Source organism: Rhamphochromis longiceps, linkage group LG5, assembly GCF_057381845.1.
Source record: "Rhamphochromis longiceps isolate RC_006_pf linkage group LG5, R_longiceps_female_GT1.1, whole genome shotgun sequence".
NCBI lineage: Eukaryota > Metazoa > Chordata > Actinopteri > Cichliformes > Cichlidae > Rhamphochromis > Rhamphochromis longiceps.
The window spans coordinates 29,634,737-29,653,639 of NC_140561.1; the positions used below are offsets into that span (position 1 = coordinate 29,634,737).

General features: G+C 40.4%; 1 protein-coding gene across 1 annotated transcript in view; it reads right to left on the reverse strand.

Moving 5' to 3' along the window:
* The window catches only part of grip2b (glutamate receptor interacting protein 2b), a 293,179-nt gene extending 284,000 nt beyond the window's left edge, over positions 1-9,179 (reverse strand). The window contains exon 1 of the mRNA XM_085407118.1: positions 9,014-9,179. Coding sequence (XP_085263244.1) covers positions 9,014-9,068 — 55 coding nt within the window. The 5' untranslated portion in view covers positions 9,069-9,179. The remainder of the gene's footprint in view (positions 1-9,013) is intronic.
* Between the last annotated feature and the right edge of the window lie 9,724 nt (positions 9,180-18,903).

Sequence of the window (18,903 nt, forward strand, 5' to 3'; positions counted from 1 at the left end):
GTCGCCAGGTGTTTCATCGGATTTGAGGTGTTACCTCCTTTGACAGTATCACAGTATCAGCTTAAAGCACTTGTTGCAGGCTGTTGAGTTTGCATATTTTGCTATGAAGTACAGCCAGACTTTTGACCGCTTCGCCTTGGATATTTTTAATCTGTAGCTCTGCTCTAACAGAACGTACGTACCTGGCCCCGCCTACTATCCTCGGAAACGTAAAATGATTGGCTAGAATCTAAAGTGTATCACAGTTCAGGAAAAAAAAGCACCGAAATGTGCTCTGCTTTTTGGTCTGGTTACTACCGTTTATGTCAGAACGACACCGGTACCCATCCCTACTTGTCCCCACAGCAAATAGATTTTCTAAATAGATTTTATTGTTGCAAGAGTGCAAGATTTTATTGATAATGATTGATTATTGGTGCAAGAGTTAATACAGTTTAATTCTATACATTCTTCAAATGTATAGAACAGGGGTGGGGAACTCCAGGCCTCAAGGGCCGGTGACCTGCAGGTTTTAGATGTGTCCTTGATCCAACATAGCTGATTTAAATGGCTAAATGACCTCCTCAACATGTCTTGAAGTTCTGCAGAGGCCTGGTAATGAACTAATCATTTGATTCAGGTGTGTTGACCCATGGTGATATCTAATACCTGCAGGGCACTGGCAGGGCTGGACTGGGACAAAAAATCGGGCCGGGCATTTTGACTAGAGACCGGCAACCATTATTATAGGAAAAGCCATAAAGCCTTTGAATGAAAACAAACGCTGTTGTGACAGTGATGTACACTGTCTTGTTGGTATATGTATGATGTCTATAGATTTTATAAAAACTGGTTGTAAGATTCAGATAATTACTTATTAAAAGCGAGATATTTTAAATGAGAATAAGAAAGAAAAGTATTTCTTTGTGCCCCCCTTTCCCTGTTGATGCCCTACCTGGCCCCCTGGCAAAACTTTGCTAGACCCGCCCCTGCACAGTTACCAGCTGTCAGCTACTTAGAAAAGGATCCTGGTGTTATTTGTCTCTCAGAAACAGTTCATAACTTCCCTTCAACTCATTCATGTCACCTGAAAGGTAAACCTGTTTCTCCATCACCTGTTCAGCTCTGATGATTCAGTAAGGACATCTCCTGGTTTCATCTTCATGTTTCCCTCTCAACAGATAACCAAACCAATATCATGACCAGCAGCTTTTACAGCTGTGGCTCCAGCAAACATCAGCTGATACTAGAAATTAATAAATAAATAAATTCTAACAACAGCTCATCAAGCTTAAACGTGCTGCTGTTGTATAGCGCGACATCCGCTGGTTTCTTCTTTTGGGCGCAAAGTGGGCGATAAACAAACAAGAGAGAAAAGTCAATCAACTGATCATTGATCAGTTTCATGATTGAAGTATAGCAACAGGAGAGAGAGGGGGAGAGAATGAGAGAAGAAGAGGCAGCTGTGCAGCATAAAGACACAGAACAACTCCAGCTTTGTGTCTTTTTCCATTCTAGCTGAAGTATGGGACAAACTGTGTTCATTCTCAGCTCAATACGAAACGCGTGATATTTTCTCTGAATACGGAACGATTCTGTTTTTTACGGGACGGTTGGCAATTCTACTAACTAACCTTATGAATAAAGTTCACTATCAGTAACATCAAAGCACCCACCCAGAAGTATAGAAACTCTGTCATGCTAGCTAGTGCGCAGTAGTTATTTTTACACATCGTCCAGCATCTGGCCAATCCACCACCTTTCATTGTTTATACTGTTACAAAAAAAAAAAAAAACAACCATCGGCCCATAAAAACGAATAATCACCATCAGCCCGGTATGCCCGATGGCCAGTCCAGCTCTGGGCACCGGCCCTTGAGGCCTGGAGTTCCCATACCGTATGTATATATATATATATATATATATATATATATATATATATATATATATATATATATATATATATATATATATATATATATATATATATATATAATGTTCTTCCTCTACACCCCCCCCCCCCAATTTTTGCACATGTCGAGGAGCGTGTCAGGCTACATTTCACTGTGTGTAATACTTGTATAACTATGCATGTGACAAATAAAGAACCTTGAACCTTGAACCACTGGTATAGAAAAATGCCAGTCTGTAATCTTTAACAACCATGATAAACAAACAACTCCAAGATATCTTCTCTTTTTATTCTCAAATGCACTTTTCTGTTGCCTTGTCTTGTATTTTGTGTCTGTTATGGTACATGATTTTAAAGAACAAGCACAATAATTTTCATCTATATCTTTGACATAATGTACAGATGAAACAGCGTTCTTCCTTTGTCTGCATGCTATCCTCAGTGTTGGGAAGGTTACTTTTAAAATGTACTCAATGAGAGTAACGTATTCTGAATACTTTGGATTACTTAATATATTATCATACTTTTTTACAACTACATAAATGAACTATTGCTGTGTGATTTATTACTATTACTGAAGGTTATTCACCATACCATTTTTAATCTTAATATAAAATGAGTAACAGTAGGGTGGACATTAGGTAAAGCTGCACTTTTTCCAGCAATCTCGTATTGAAAACTATTCTGCACGTATATAAAATGAACCATAGTAAAGGGACCTCTGGCTAATACGTCGGGCTCGTGTCGGGCTCGTAACCGAAAACTAGCTTTACTTTGTAGTCTGGGTCAACTTTGCTAGCGAGAGACAGAGAGAGGCGTTGAAAGACTGCTCCATTGGAACTTATTGTTTCGGAGTGTGGGATTATAATACTATCTTATGCCATGTTATACCCCTAATTAAAGATTGTGAAATTATTATGTAGTTTTAGTTTGTAGTATTCTCCTGAATTAGAAGAAGGTGATAACTATTACAGTTATTAAACTGATTTGTATTACATTAGACTGCTGATTCAGTGTGAATGAATGATATTGTTTATGATGCATTATACTGCTGAGTTATAAGAAATACTGTTTTCAGAGAGTCAGGACCTTGCTTTTTCTGATAGTAGAGGAGACAGAGAGCACATTCCACAGGAGACTTCACCCCCACCGTATGTTGAAGGCAGACAAAATATGGAGCCAAGGCTATAAGTCAGGCTCGCTAGGAGAATGTGAATGTTTAGGTTTTTACGACTAGGTGGGGGCCACTAGAGGCTATAAGAGTTTGAGTAATCCTACACCAGTTTGAGATTTGCTGTGACCCTCTGCATGCATGTCTCCCCATCCGGATGGTTTATGCTCATAAAGTGTTGAATTGTATGGAATAAAAGATTGTTGATTGAGCATTTATATACCGAGTATTGTCCTTCCTTCAGCCCAAAGATAGAAAGAATTGGGAGAATTTAACAGGAGGAAAACACGAACACAGTGTACAGTCGAGTCTTAATAGCTTACTTACAACTGGGCTCGTCAGGCACTCTTTTTGGCTGAAGTGGTTATTATTATATTTACATGCTTCCAGCTCCCGTTTCTGCTTGGTGACAACTCGTACTTTACTACTCTCCTTTTTCTCCCATTCTCCCTGCAGCATGGACTACACTGTCCATGAGGCTACATTCTTTAGGGGTATGCCTGTAACACTCTGCCTATTGCCTTCATATTAAATCAAATATTTCTTCACGTCATTTTGAGACGCGAGATTGAGACACAGACATTAGAGCCTCTTAATGCGTGTTGTGTTTGGGTTTCCACCGGCGTGAAATTACAAAAAATAGAGAGGGCATAGCCTAACATATGAAACAGGAAAATACCGCCATGTAATCCATTTATTTCAACAAAGTAACTGTATTCTGAATACCACCTTTTTAAATGGTAACTGTAGCGGAATACAGTTACTCATAGTTTGTATTTTAACTACGTAACGGCGGTACATGTATTCCATTACTCCCCAACGCTGGCTATCCTGTCACTGAGCACTTGTTACAATGGGTGAATAGTTATAAGGTCTTAATAAACAGGCTTAAGTGTTCAGTGATGGACATATAACATGTATGTATGTCAATTACTGAAGGTACCACAGTTGCGCAAATGCAGAATTAGGGTTTCTATTCAGTTCAAACCTACAAAGGTGAATTTATATAGGCGCCTGGATGAGAAACAATGTCCCCCTTTAACCCAGTGGAAAACAGCCAAAATGAAAATGTGGAATAATAAAAGGTAAAAGAAAGAGTTCAGCAACAAGTAGCTACTAGTGTTGAGGGCGACCGTGGCTCAGGGGGTTGGGAAGCGTATCTGTAACCGGAAGGTCGCCGGTTCGATTCCCGGGCTCTCTGTCCTGGTCGTTGTGTTCTTGGGCAAGACACTTTACCTTACTGCCTTCTGGTGAGGGGCCGATGGCGCGATATGGCAGCCTCGCTTCTGTCAGTCTGCAGGGCAGCTGTGGCTACAACTGTAGCTTGCCTCCACCAGTGTGTGAATGTGAGAGTGAATGAATAATGGAATTGTAAAGCGCTTTGGGTGCCTTGAAAAGCGCTATATAAATCCAATCCATTATTATTGATAATTACATTTCTATCAGCATACAGATGAATTATCTTATGAAGCAAAACAGTTGAATCACAAATCATGCTACATTAGCCATCTACAATTTCCAGTTAGCAATTAAGTAGTTACCCTATTATCAAATGTTCAGCTGTTTGAAGCGTCATGTAGTATTAAGTGCTGTTACATCTGTCAAAACTAAATAAATAAATAAATGAAAGTTATAATTAAATGCAAAAAATAAAGCAAAAAAACTTAAGCCTTACTCTGAACCATTAGATTTGTGGTGGGTACTACTTTTTTCCCCCATCTATAGTTTCATTTGGTAATTTCTACCAATATCTATAAATAAACATGCATGTCCATAATGTTAAGTGTTACTAGCACTTTCAGTGTCCATAGTGTACCATCTGACACATGCCAGTCTTTTTTTCCCTTATCTATCTCCTCCTCTTACATCCTGAGCTCCTTCTTTGCATGCCCCCTCAACTCCCCACCCATCAGTGATAACACAACTTAGCCTTATTAAAAGGCTTTTTGGGAGGTTGGAGCTCAATCACCAGCTCACAGTTTATTACACATTCACACACACAGTGGCAGGCTTGCTCTCCACTAACCAGCACATTATTTGATCTTTTAGTCTCCTGATGAATGGGATCTCTTCCTTCAAACGATAAGCACTAGAAACCAGCCCTCTATCTTTCTCCTTGATGCTCTCCTCTGTTTTTATCCATTTCTTTCTTACAACATTCTCTGTCAGGTCTCTCTCTCTGTCTCTCTCTCTCTCTCTCTCTCTCTCTCTTTCTCTCTCTCCCTCTCTGACTCTCCTTTCATTTGGCTCTTTGTACCTTTCCTTCTCTTTGAGTCCTTCCCTCCATCTTTCATGCAGATCACAATTGCCATTATTATTTGAACCCTTAAATTTCTCCCCATCTCTGGCATGATGGATGGGTGTTGCATGCACAAACACTGCCCCCCTCTTTTCTCTCTACGGCACACACAAAAACACACACTCATACATGCTGACAGGCTTGCTTATCCATAATCTGTCCTTCTGCAGGGGAATGAGATGTTTTGATCAAACAGTTGTTACATGGTGGTGGGGAAGCTACTTATAAATGCATTACACAGTGGTCATTTCCTTTTAACTGCACAAAACACATGCACTCACACTCTTAAACCCACACAATGCAACACAATGGTTTATCCGAAAAAAGAAGTTACTGACTCCTTTCTATTTTTCCAACAACGCTTCTTGAACGTGAAGGGACTTATTTCAGTATAAATAAGTATAAATGCCTGTGAGACTTTTAATAGTTTTTATGCAGCCTGCTGATTTGAAATGATCATTAGTGAAACTGAAATATACATAAAAACATAAATGCGGCTGACAGCGGAAAATGACCTGACTGCTGAACCCTCTTGGATATGCCAGTTAATGTGAGCAAATGGTGATTTCTATGCATTCTAGCCCATGTTATTGATTCAGAAATTGCATACAGATTGTTTATGTACTGGAAAATACTACCATAGCAACACTTTCTGTCATCAGTCTCAGTAATGTAAACTCACTCTCATGTTCAAAAACCAGCTTCAGATGATGTGAGCTTTGCACTATGGCACATTGTCCTTCTGGAAACATTCATCGGGAAATGGGTATAAAGGGGTGGAGATGGTCATCAGCAATGTTCAGGTAGGCTGTATGGGTTAAACCAGCGGTTCCCAAACTTATTTTGCTAGGCCCCCCTTTGTTTTACAAGAAAAATGTTCAATGTGGGCGCCCCGTGCTAGCAGTGTCCAAGCGGGTTTTTTTTCCCTTTTCACCCCCCCCACCCCTGCAATGACCCTGCCCCCCCCCCCTCCAGGGGGTGGGCCCCACACTTTGGGAACCTCTGGGTTAAACAATGCTAAGGGGTCCAAAGTATGCAAAACAAAATCCCCTACACCATTAGACCACCTCCACCAGCCTGTACCATTGATACATGAAAAGGTGGATTCATACTTTTATGTTTAGGTTTTATATGTATGTCAAATTCTGACCCAACCAGTCACATTGTCACACCAGAAATTAAACCCATGCAAGTTGCAATCTCAGTTTCCTGTTCAGGAGTGGCACCTGGTGCAGCCCTTCTGCTTTAAGGCTCAGCAAGTCATTCATTCAGAGATGCTCTTCTGCATACCTTGATCATGACAAGATGTTTTGTTTTGTTTTTCTTGTTAGCGTTACTTTCTTTTCTTTGCTCAAAGTTGTCTGGCCATTCTCTCCTGACCTCTGGCATCAACAAAGCATTTTTGTCTAGAGAACTGCCGCTCAAAAATACTGTCTCTTTTTCAGATGATTCTCTGTAAACCCTAGAGATGGTTGTGTGGGAAAATCCCAACAGATCAGCAGTTTCTGAAATACTTAGACCAGCTCCGTCTGACACCCTCAAAGTCACTTAAATTCCCTTTCTTCCCCCATTCTGTTTGAACTTCAGCACATCTTCTTGTCTGTTCAGGCCTACAGCTTTGTATGCATCTCTGAAAGACGACCTGATTGTGGCATATTTTACTTGTGTCCTGTTTGGACTATATCTTTGAAAGTGTTAATGTTATTTTGCCTTTTTGATATCTGCCCATTATCAAGTAGATTTTTACCTGGCACATTTTGTCAACCCCCATATCTCATTCCCTCCCTCTAATATAACAAAATAAAATAAAACATTGAAGGCTGGTACAATAAGGGGCCTCAAACAGCCATTCATAGATCCATAAGGCACTTATCAATGAACAACAGTGTCACCAGCATACTAATGTAAAAGCTGCATCTCCTGCCCAATAAACACTAAGAGCACACAGCATTCTTCCACTATCTCCCTCCGTCCCTTGCACTTCTCTTTCACACACATCATAAACAAACACCGTCTTGCTCTGTGTTGCCCCATATTTCTTTTTCCTCACACTAATCTTGAAAAAACTCCACCTTTTTTCACTTGGTCTCTGTCTCACACCCATACAGTAAATAAAACCTTATACCCAACACAAACATAGGCACATACACACAAACTCTGGCATCTGTCCTGCCCATAAATTCTCACTTAGCTGTCCACTACCTCTCTTTCTTGCACTCACAAGTATGGGTTAAGTAAACAAGTAGAGGAGTCTCAAGAAAGCAAAAACAAAAAACACGTGTGCGAGGTTAGATGGTACATGGTCTGCTAGCACTCTTTAGGCACTTGCACACTTTCTGCAACTGTGATAGAATACATTAATGTCACTGTTCCATTAAAGGGATCAGACACAAAAATGTCTTCTGTGATTGCTAAACATGTAATCTTGAAAAAAAAAAAAAGAGCTAAGCAGACCACTACAAGAGCCTTAACTTTTTGTAAACTGGTTTTCAAAAAAGACCACATTAATAAAGTTGGCTTACAGTTTTTAAATTCACCCCAAAGATGCTGGATGTTTTCCAATTTTTTATGAACCTGACTTCAGGCAAGGGGGGATTTCTCATGTTGACACAAGAAACAGCCTGTTTAAAGTTAGAAGCTCCCTGGTGCTTAAAATTCGATTTTATGCTGCAGATTACTTTTTATTGGGAAAGATAAAACCATGAGGTCACACACATACAACTGACCATCCTGTTATGCACACACACCAGCATACGTACACGCACACACACACACACACACACACACACACACACACACACACACACACACACACACAATATAATGGTATGTAACACTGAATTTTAATCCAAGTCAAATATGTGTCTTATTTAAAATAATACGCTAACAATATTAGCGTGTGTGTGTGTCTGTAAACACAAAAATGCCCAGAAAAGGGATGCAGAACATCTTTCTCTCTCTCTCTCATTCCACTGTCAGCACCATTCTGTCTCTATGTCACATGCAACATATACTTTCTCATCTGCGCGCATTCACTTCTTAGCTACATCACGCACGTGCACATTCTAGCTGACCAACATCATCACTGTCTGCCTTCTCCTGTGTTCATGCTGCAGGACCAGCACACTGCCTCTATGTGTTTGCGTGTCTGTGGGTCTCTCTCACTCGATTTCCCTCTCTCTCTCTCTCACACACACATAAATGCGCACTAACACGCGCCCTGACCTGCCAGCATCAGTAGCCTCGCGCAATGTCTGCTGAAACGGCGGAACAAACCCGTGGTGACACGTGTGCGCACAGCGCGCAGCTCTAGCAGCCCGAGCGTATCCATGCACACACACACGCGCACACACAGTTAGTGAAGCTGCAGGTGCTTCTCAATCAACCCACAAAACGCAAACAACGCAACACACACACACACACACACACACACACACACACACACACACACACACACTTCCAGTGATCCAGAAAAATCAGAGCACATGAAGCAGAAATCATAAAGATTCAAAGTGTCTCCAGAACCCAACTGCTCATATTTCAGCCCCAATTTAAACAGCAGGAAATCGTGCTGCCCGTGCGCAAACACACACACGCCCGCGCACTTGCTAGTGCAAACACACGCACACAGCAATTTGTTTTGTCTTCCTACCTTCCTCGTGCATCCGCTGCAGACAGAAAGTAAGGTTCCGCCGCCAACCCGGCATGGTGATGAGGAAGAGAGGTCTGGATAATGAAGAGGATGATGGTGATAATAATGAAGAGGAATGATGATGGGGGCAGTAGATCCTGTCCGGTGGAGGTGAGGGCAAGCAGTTAAGAGCAGCCACTGGCAATGTAGCGCTTTCCTCTTCCTTCTTGTTCTCTTCCCCCTTTCCTCTTCTTCTCCTACTTTCTCCTCTTATGTTTTCCCTCTTGTCTGACTGCCTGTAAACGGCGAGTAGCTGCAGCTCTCCCCGCAACGACCCCTCTGACAGTCCGTGTGACAGTCGGTCCCGCTGCGGCACCAGTGGTCTTTCTCTCTCTCTCTCTCTCTCTCATTCACTCTCACTCGGTTAATAGACTCCATTCACTCATCGCTTTAGTTCTTTCCTTATCTACTCCAAATGTGTCCTTGCTGTCTCCCCCTTTCTTTAATTTCACTGCCATCCTCTTTCTTGTTTCTCTCTTACTTGTTACTTTTCATATCAAAGGTTTGTATTTCCCCTCTTTGCTCACAAAGGAAAGAAAAAACATTTCCCCCTAGCAATTTACATAAAAGAAATAAATGAAATAATAAAATAGAAAAGTGGCTTTGATCACCATTTACCAAGTACTTTTTCAGTTTACATATACCAAAGCTGTACACTTTTATCTATATTGAGACTTTATGTATGTAAATACACATCTAAGCTCACACTGACCCTTAAAAGGAGCAGATGCTGATAGTTCAGTCATTAACTCATTCTGTGACTCCAAATTTTAAATGTTAAACCCATGTAAATGAAGCAATTCAGGAATAGGGAACATCATATAAGTGGATATAAAAGGCAGAGTTGAATTTCACACTCTATGCTCACGCAGTAGGTTTAAATTGTTGTAAATAGACTCAGGCTGAAATGGGGTGGAGCTACAGTATGCTGATAATTATGCGGATCTTCTGAGTTATTGTAAGGTTTTTTTGGCAACCATGGAGAGAAGTTGTGCTTCTCCTCTGCATCTGAATTTAAATCCCCTTCTCTACATGAAACAAGTATGTTCCATTTGCAAGACCATATGAATAAAACAAATTAGCAGCATTCTGACTCAGCAACTGCATTAATGTGGAAAAACAATAGCAGAACACAAATGCCTTTTCCGCTGCACTTAATTCTCTTCTCCTTTTAGTGAAAACGTCAAACTGCTGTTTACGGACTCCTGACATTTATGAAGTTCAAAAACATATAAATTGTAGAGAAAAACATTTTTGAAAACAAAATGAATTATGAAAACCATACATAGAAGAACAAATGCCTGATAAAAATCTAATTATCCCTCTCAGGCTCAAATTAAGTTGTTGTTGCTAATGCACAAAAGAATACCTGCAGTGGTACAGTGGGGCAAAAAAGTATTTAGTCAGCCACCGATTGTGCAAGTTCCCCCACTTAAAATGATGACAGAGCTCAGTAATTTGCACCAGAGGTACACTTCAACTGTGAGAGACAGAATGTGAAAAAAAAATCCATGAATCCACATGGTAGGATTTGTAAAGAATTTATTCGTAAATTAGGGTGGAAAATAAGTATTTGGTCACCTCAAACATGGAAAATCTCTGGCTCTCACAGACCTGTAACGTCTTCTGTAAGACGCTTTTCTGTCCCCCACTCGTTACCTGTATGAATGGCACCTGTTTGAACTCATCATCTGTATAAAAGACACCTGTCCACAGCCTCAAACAGTCAGACTCCAAACTCCGCCATGGCCAAGACCAAAGAGCTTTTGAAGGATACCAGGAAAAGTATTGTAGACCTGCACTGGGAAGAGTGAATCTACAATAGGCAAGCAGCTTGGTGTGAAAAAATCAACTGTGGGAGCAATCATCAGAAAATGGAAGACATACAAGACCACTGATAATCTCCCACGATCTGGGGCTCCATGCAAGATCTCATCCCGTGGGGTCAAAATGATCATGAGAACGGTGAGCAAAGATCCCAGAACCACGCGGGGGGACCTGGTGAATGACCTGCAGAGAGCTGGGACCAAAGTAACAAAGGTCACCATCAGTAACACACTACAACGGCAGGGAATCAAATCCCGCAGTGCCAGACGTGTTCCGCTGCTGAAGCCAGTGCATGTCCAGGCCCGTCTGAAGTTTGCCAGAGAGCACATGGATGATACAGCAGAGGATTGGGAGAATGTCATGTGGTCAGATGAAACCAAAGTAGAACTTTTTGGTATAAACTCAACTCGTCGTGTTTGGAGGACGAAGAATACTGAGTTGCATCCCAAGAACACCATACCTACTGTGAAGCATGGGGGTGGAAACATCATGCTATGGGGCTGTTTTTCTGCCAAGGGGACAGGGCGACTGATCCGTGTTAAGGACAGAATGAATGGGGCCATGTATCGTGAGATTTTGAGCCAAAACCTGCTTCCATCAGTGAGAACTCTGAAGATGAAACGAGGCTGGGTCTTCCAACATGATAATGATCCAAAACACACCGCCCGGGCAACAAAGGAGTGGCTCCGTAAGAAGCATTTGAAAGTCCTGGAGTGGCCTAGCCAGTCTCCAGACCTCAACCCCATAGAAAATCTGTGGCGGGAGTTGAAAGTCTGTTGCTCGGCGACAGCCCCAAAACATCACTGCTCTCGAGAAGATCTGCATGGAGGAATGGGCCAAAATACCAGCTACTGTGTGTGCAAACCTGGTAAAGACCTATAGTAAACGTTTGACCTCTGTTATTGCCAACAAAGGTTATGTTACAAAGTATTGAGTTGTATTTTTGTTATTGACCAAATACTTATTTTCCACCCTGATTTACGAATAAATTCTTTACAAATCCTACCATGTGGATTCATGGATTTTTTTTTCACATTCTGTCTCTCACAGTTGAAGTGTACCTCTGGTGCAAATTACTGACCTCCGTCATCATTTTAGGTGGGGGAACTTGCACAATCGGTGGCTGACTAAATACTTTTTTGCCCCACTGTACTTCTGAGTAAAAAAAACTTTTACTTGTTGCAAATCTGCAACGCCTGCCTTGAGAGGGTTAAGACCAAACTGTATAAGTTAAAAATTAGAATGACATTAATTCCAACATAACACATAACTACAGCTGACATTGTCTGCAAGTCATTGTGTAAAAGTGCCATCATGAGAAATAGCCAGGACAGTGGGTTATTATGTTCTTAAATGAACTCTGGGGTGTGGATTACATAAAGGGAACACTAAGTAAAGAAAAAACTGTCATCTGCATTAAATTGGTTCATTTTAAATGGGTTGTACTGGTCATTCCCAAATGAGCTCAACAGCAAATGTTTGCCAATACTGTTTCAAAAGTTTTTCATGCAGTTATAATGCATTAGCTTAATAACCCAAGTTTACACCACCACGTTGGTAGGCAAGATAGTAGAATTTCTAAAACCAGGAAACCATCAGTTTTGTTTTTCTAATAAAACAAATTAGGACTAATTAGAACTTTACTGGACTAAGTCATGTTTTATAATCTTGCTTTTGCTTTTTTCGGTTTTCATGTTTTCTTCCTTTTGTTTTTTGTAATGTCGATGTGTTTATCACATATTCTACTTTAAGAGATGCTGGTAGCCTTTGAGCAATGTAGCACAGCTTCTAAAACTTCCACAAAATCCCAATTCAAAAGCACAAGAGTTGTACTTCAGAATTTTATGGAATCTACAAACTGGCAAGCATCACTACGCAGCTACATCCCATTGTGACTGACCAGGCATGATGAGGTCAAAAAGTAAGCTCCATTTGATCTTCTTACTCAAGCTCTGTCACGCGTCTCTGTCTGTCAACTTTCACGTATACAAGCTAATGTGAATGCCTTTGATAGCTGTCCGAATCTGAGCGATTTTATTCTTTTTTGAATGATTTTTGTGTCTGGCCTCTATGTCCAACAGTCGAAGTTTAACAGAGTAGTTTAGGAACATATACAGTGTTCATCAGAGGAGAATTCTTCTACTTTTTTGGTGAGTGCTGTAACTACCGTATTTCCCGGACTACAAAGCGCACCTAAATATTAGCCGCACAAGCTAAAATCAGGGGAAAATCCTGTTTTGTACATACATTAGCCGCACCTGACCAAAAGCCGCAGGTGTTTCAATGTTGACTTATCATATGTAAGAGAATATGCACAAAGGGAATTGTCAGGAAAGAGATGGCTGTTTGGAGACATCACTTTTATTAATATTTTGAAAAACAAGTTATGGGTACATATTTGCACATGTAGTACATAACAATAACCTACAGCACACCAGAACAATAGATTCGGCCTACCTTTTAGGCTCAGGTGCAGTGACACAGCTTTAACAAGAAGAAAAGTCAGTCATTCACCACCATCTTTCTCTTCTTCCTACGCACTAAAACCACCAAAGTCCTCTTCTCCAGTGTCGGATACAAACAGGCTCATGATGGCTTCGTCATCCACTCTTCTTCTCTCCTTCGTTGTCACTTTCAAAACCAAAGAAATCCTCATTGTCAGTGTCAGAGTTGAACACCCTCAGAAGGGCCGTGGCGGTGTCCTCCTCTCCATCATGCAGCAGTCCAGCCCGTCAAAATCCGTTGGTGATCGTGGATGTTTTCACACTTTTCCACGCTGTCAGAATCCACCGGTGGAGTTGGGCATAACTTGCTTTTTGGGCATAACTTGCAAGTTTATCGCCGCTCATCATCCACGACTCCCGCTGAACGCGTAGCGCTACTTTGAAGTTTGTTTTTCGCGCTACTTCGTACGGCACTACGTTGCCTGGCGGACGGACATGTGACTAACATACCACTCTTGAACCCCGATCCTTCCGCCAGGCAACGTAGTGCCGTACAACAGCGGAACACACAAAACAAATCGTCTTACGATATGACAAAAATCACGGACAATCCATAGAAAAGCCGCACCTGACTAAAAGCCGCAGGGTTCAAAGCTTGTGCAAAAAGTAGCGGCTTATAGCCCGACATTTACGGTAGTTGTTTTGTTGAGATTATACATCTGGTAATTTTGGGTAAATAAATTCCATAGTTAGCTGCTAATTTTGTAACATGTTTTCTCACTTTTCTGAATTGTACTCTATTGGGAATTCACGTATTTTGCATTTTATACTAAGTGATTCTGAGAGACAAAGATATTTGGTCACAAATTCAGGCTGACTCTACAAAAGTGCACACCACGTTTTTAGAGCAGCATTTGAAGGAGCATTTAGCATCAGCTGTTTGTTAATTATCTTGAGATATTACCACTTGGTGGCACTGTAAACACACAACAAGCCAACAAATACAGAAATCGATATAAGTAACACAACAAAGCAACATCTGGTGATAAACATCAGGGAACACTAAACTCCATGCAAGCAGATATTCCTTTGGGGTTTCTATTTAACATGCTGCAAAGTCAGTGTCTTGGTATTTACAGTATTTTGCTAAATTATGATGTTAGAACTTTCATTTTCTATAACTCTACTGTCACTGTTTACTAAAGCAGTCCCAGTGGCACTTCAGTGTACATCAGTCTGACCATACACAAAAGGGTAGAACATTCGTTTCTCACTTTTTTGATGAAGATGTTCACCATTACAAACTGAACAACGAGCAAAACTGAATATGTGCTTTCAGTAGTTAAAATTGTGGTTTTATGAAATTTATTCTAAAATGTTAAATGACACAAACTGTCAAGCACAATATCAACCCCATATTGCATTTGTCCTTGAATGTATCACAGTGTCTCAAAGAAAAAGACATCACAACTCACTTCTGATATGACATCATGTACTTAATAGTTACAAAGAGCTGCAAGGTTGAGCTGGCAGTTTTGTTCCTGACTTTTTTTTTTAAATTTTATAACAATAACATATACTTGCAAGAAGGACTTAGATATGCAAACAGAATAACTTTCCTTTCACCCTATGACACCTGGGATAGGCTCCATTGAAAATGATGTTACTTCTCTGCTTCTGTAAGGCAAGGATGAACAGGATTATCAATCCACAAAATCTGGCAGATGAAGGATAAACAGATCAAACTCAAATTGGCAAGAATTTACAAACCATGAAAGCTTTACATTGGTTACAACATTTGACTACAGACAGGCTAACAATCACCAGTCTATTATGGGTCAAAAGTCAATTAATAGAGTTTTATTCACAAGTTCATGTAAGTAAGTAAGTAAGTAAGAAAGACTGACCATATAGATGCAGTCTCAGAACTTTGGTTTGGTTTTCCTATGGATCACTTACATGTAGGCCTGTGTATTAAACTAGTTTTAAATTACCACTCTAGCAGAAGTTATGTTAAACAAATGTCATATTTTGACCCGTCACTCTTGCTAAACCTTCGTTATCTCTTTCTTCATCTTTTTTCACCTATTCTGACAGCAAGGCTTGCTTTCTTTCAGCAAGGAGAGTTTCCACAGTTTCACAGTCCAGCAGCGTGTAGCTCAGACTACACTTGTTACGGCCTGAAAAGGCCACTACTTACTGACTGGGATAAATTCTTGTACAATCAATGTGTCTGAAGAATGAGGTGATTTTTGAGTGTGCCTGAAACACAACGCTCAAAGTGAAAAGGACACTGTGGATTAAGCTGAGGGTTGTTTGGTGGAAGAGTGCGGCCTCTTGTGGTTAGTCAGTAGTGATGCAGTGCAATTTGTCCATCTGCAATACTGTGTAATGTAAGTGAAGTCACTGATCCATGTATTACCTGCTACACAAAGTGCTGACTTAATCAAATTAACAGAATGCACATGCGCACTCCCTAAAACAACTTCTCCTTGCCGCAGTGTTGACTCTCAACACATTTCCTACACATTCTCACCTACAGCTCAATCTCTCTCTGTTTCTCTAACTCTTAGATAACAATAGCCCAGCAGAGGATATGCCTTCACTTCCCTAATGACAGACTTTACAGAAAGGGCAGTTTTAAAGTGGGCACCTTTGCTGAGCAGTGCTTAAATGCCAACACACTCCCTGCTTTCTCTAACATACATAGATGATGTTATCTATGTTTAAAAGGAAAATTGAATAGGTTGGAATGTAAAACCAATAAGAACAGCAATTGGTCTAATAAGCCAATGTGTACAATGAAATAACCTGCTGACATAATACAGAAAATAAGGCATATAACAACAGTGAAGTTGATAATGTGCAGGTCAGCAGAACTTTTGACATTAACACAACTACAGCAGAGATGCAGTGTGGGCAAAATGTACAAAGCAGGATTAGGCTGGTTTGTGTAAATCACAGCTGCCATACTGTGATAAGGTGGAATAGTCCCGAAACGAAAAGAATAAAAATATTCTTTATTTTGGCAAGGCCTATCTACATGGATTGCAGGTTCTGAAGGTACTTTAAATCAGAAAGTCTATCATCTCTCATTATGGAAATCTGAAATCAATTGATTTACACCTAAGCAGGTTTTCTTTCCAGGGTTTTAATTTGCCTTTGCAAAGGGATCAAACAACAATTTAGAGCGCAGCAGCAGTCTGCGTGGGTTTAGACAAAGAATAATAACATGCACAGAATAATTTATTGACACAAGTTATCTACTTGGCGTGGTCACAGAGCAGAGTCAGAACATTCTGTGCAAAAGATAACTTGTACAGTTGAGCATATCTTGTATTAAAAGATCATATGGAGACAAAACATGATACTATAGAAGTTTCTTTTCAGTTAGGTCACCTTGGCACTGAGAAGAGCATAATCTTATCATTTTCCATTACTCTCCTCCTTTTTTGATCATTCATTGATCACACAAGTGCATTTACACATATGGCACAAACAACAGACGTAAAAATCTAGACAGGTTTATTCTAGGTCATTGCTGTGTGTCATACAGAAAGCATGTTGCTGTTTTTACGTGGAATAGGCATCGTAAGAATGTAACAATGGTTATGAGAAACAAAGTAGAGACAAAACATCAATAAATAGTATTGGAGTACTCTACTCCTGACTGGATTATAAGTAGGGACCCAGTCAGGAGTAGAGTACAATTCAGGCTATCACTCAGAATCAGGTGTGACTCACTGGAACCAACCGAGCTAACCGTCAATCAAGCTCAGATGAGATCCTCATTCTGCATCTTGTCTTTCATACATAGTGGTGTCTGCTTTTTTGCCAGACTTAGGTATGCATATATAAGACATATCAGGACATTAATCACTTAGTTCATCCATGACGCACACAGGTAAATCATTCTATCACACCTTGCTGCTCTGTCGCAATAAAGTCGTACCTAAACACACGTCATTCCTCACACACAACGACCAGATTTTGATACATCAAAAATGTTCAAGTGTGTGTGTGTGTTAGCTGCACATTTATGTTCTCACTCAAACAAACTTGTTATAGTAAAGCAAAGAGTTTGTAGTACTGTTTCTCAAAGTCCCCATCTTCTCCCATAGAGGTATAAAGAATAAGGGTACAATTGCTCTCAATGGGTGTGTGTGCATTTTGTAATTAGTTTGTCTAGCTATTTCTGTTTTAACTTTGCTGTTTTCAGTTAGTCTGTAAATGCTTTGTTTTTGTGTTTTTTTTAACGATTATGCTATGGAGGGCACACACAGGCAAAATTTAAAGAAACTCAGTATAGGTATTACAATTAAAATACTGAACCTTTGGCTGTCTCATAGTCTTGTAGACGTCTAAACTCTCAGTAAACATGTGCATCAAACCCTCATCATGTAAGTTGTATTTTTTTTTTACCAAACTAACATATATTAAAACTATGAATATATCCTTTATGAATTATTTAGTTTAGTTTTAGTGAAATCTAACTACCATAGAGTGTGTGATGGATCTTTTTTTTGGCCTCCTAAATAGGTCACTTATCTTACCAGCTGTGAGTCTACATTGGTAAGACAATAATAGTTGACTGGGGACAAAAATGTGTGTGTGTGTGTGTGTGTGTGTGTGTGTGTGTGTGTGTGTGTGTGTGTGTGTGTGTGTGAGAGAGAGAGAGGGAGAGAGAGAGAGGGAGAGAGAGAGGCTCAAACCCTCCAGGTTTAACTACATTGAGGTCCTCAGAGGTCAAAATAATCTGATACCCCAGCACAATAAATCATAGCTTATTAAAAATATCTGACAGCAGGCAAAAGGCGAAATGCATATTTAAATTTAGATTTCCTCTAATTCATTATTACATGCAAGTGATAAAGTAAAACTTTCTCATACTGTGTGTCCTGACGGCCGGACAGAGTGAAAACGGAGCTGTGGAGGAGTTAGAGAGACCGAATTTGTCTTTAAGGTAGGGAATAGCTTATAAGTGTGAACATAGGCTATATGCTATCATCTGTGTGTGCTGTGGGTGTGGTGCTATCAACTTAAGGAGTCACCTGAGGCAGAGTAGGTTCGAGTTTGTCCTGTGCCTCCCCCCAGTTTTGCCATCCTTGTAATCAACAGTGTTGTCTGTGTTGGAGCAGTCCTTAGCTCAGATGTTTGGGTCAAATCATTCTGTTTTCTTCTCCAGCCAGGAGCTTGACGCTTGGTTAGGGCTGCCATTTGGAGGTTTTTTTTTTTCATTTTCATTTTCTCCTTTTCCTTCTGCTAGACTTTGAGGTTGATCTTAACATGAACAACATCATGCCTGACCTCCTCTAGTTGGCCTCTTTCCAAGAAATACAACTAATCTCTGAGGCCATCTCCCCTCAGAGATTATGAAAAAAACTGTTTCTCACGTGGGTTTCTGAGGTAGTAATCTCATTGCTCAGGTCTACAGGGCGGTCAGTCGTAACGTCTGTAGTGAACACTGAACTCAGTTGAATATAACATTTTTGAAGAGACTCATCATCTTTTTTTTTTTTTTTGCATGGAGTCAATTGGAGCCCTCCACTTCAACCATATGAGGGACAGCTGAAGGGTCTC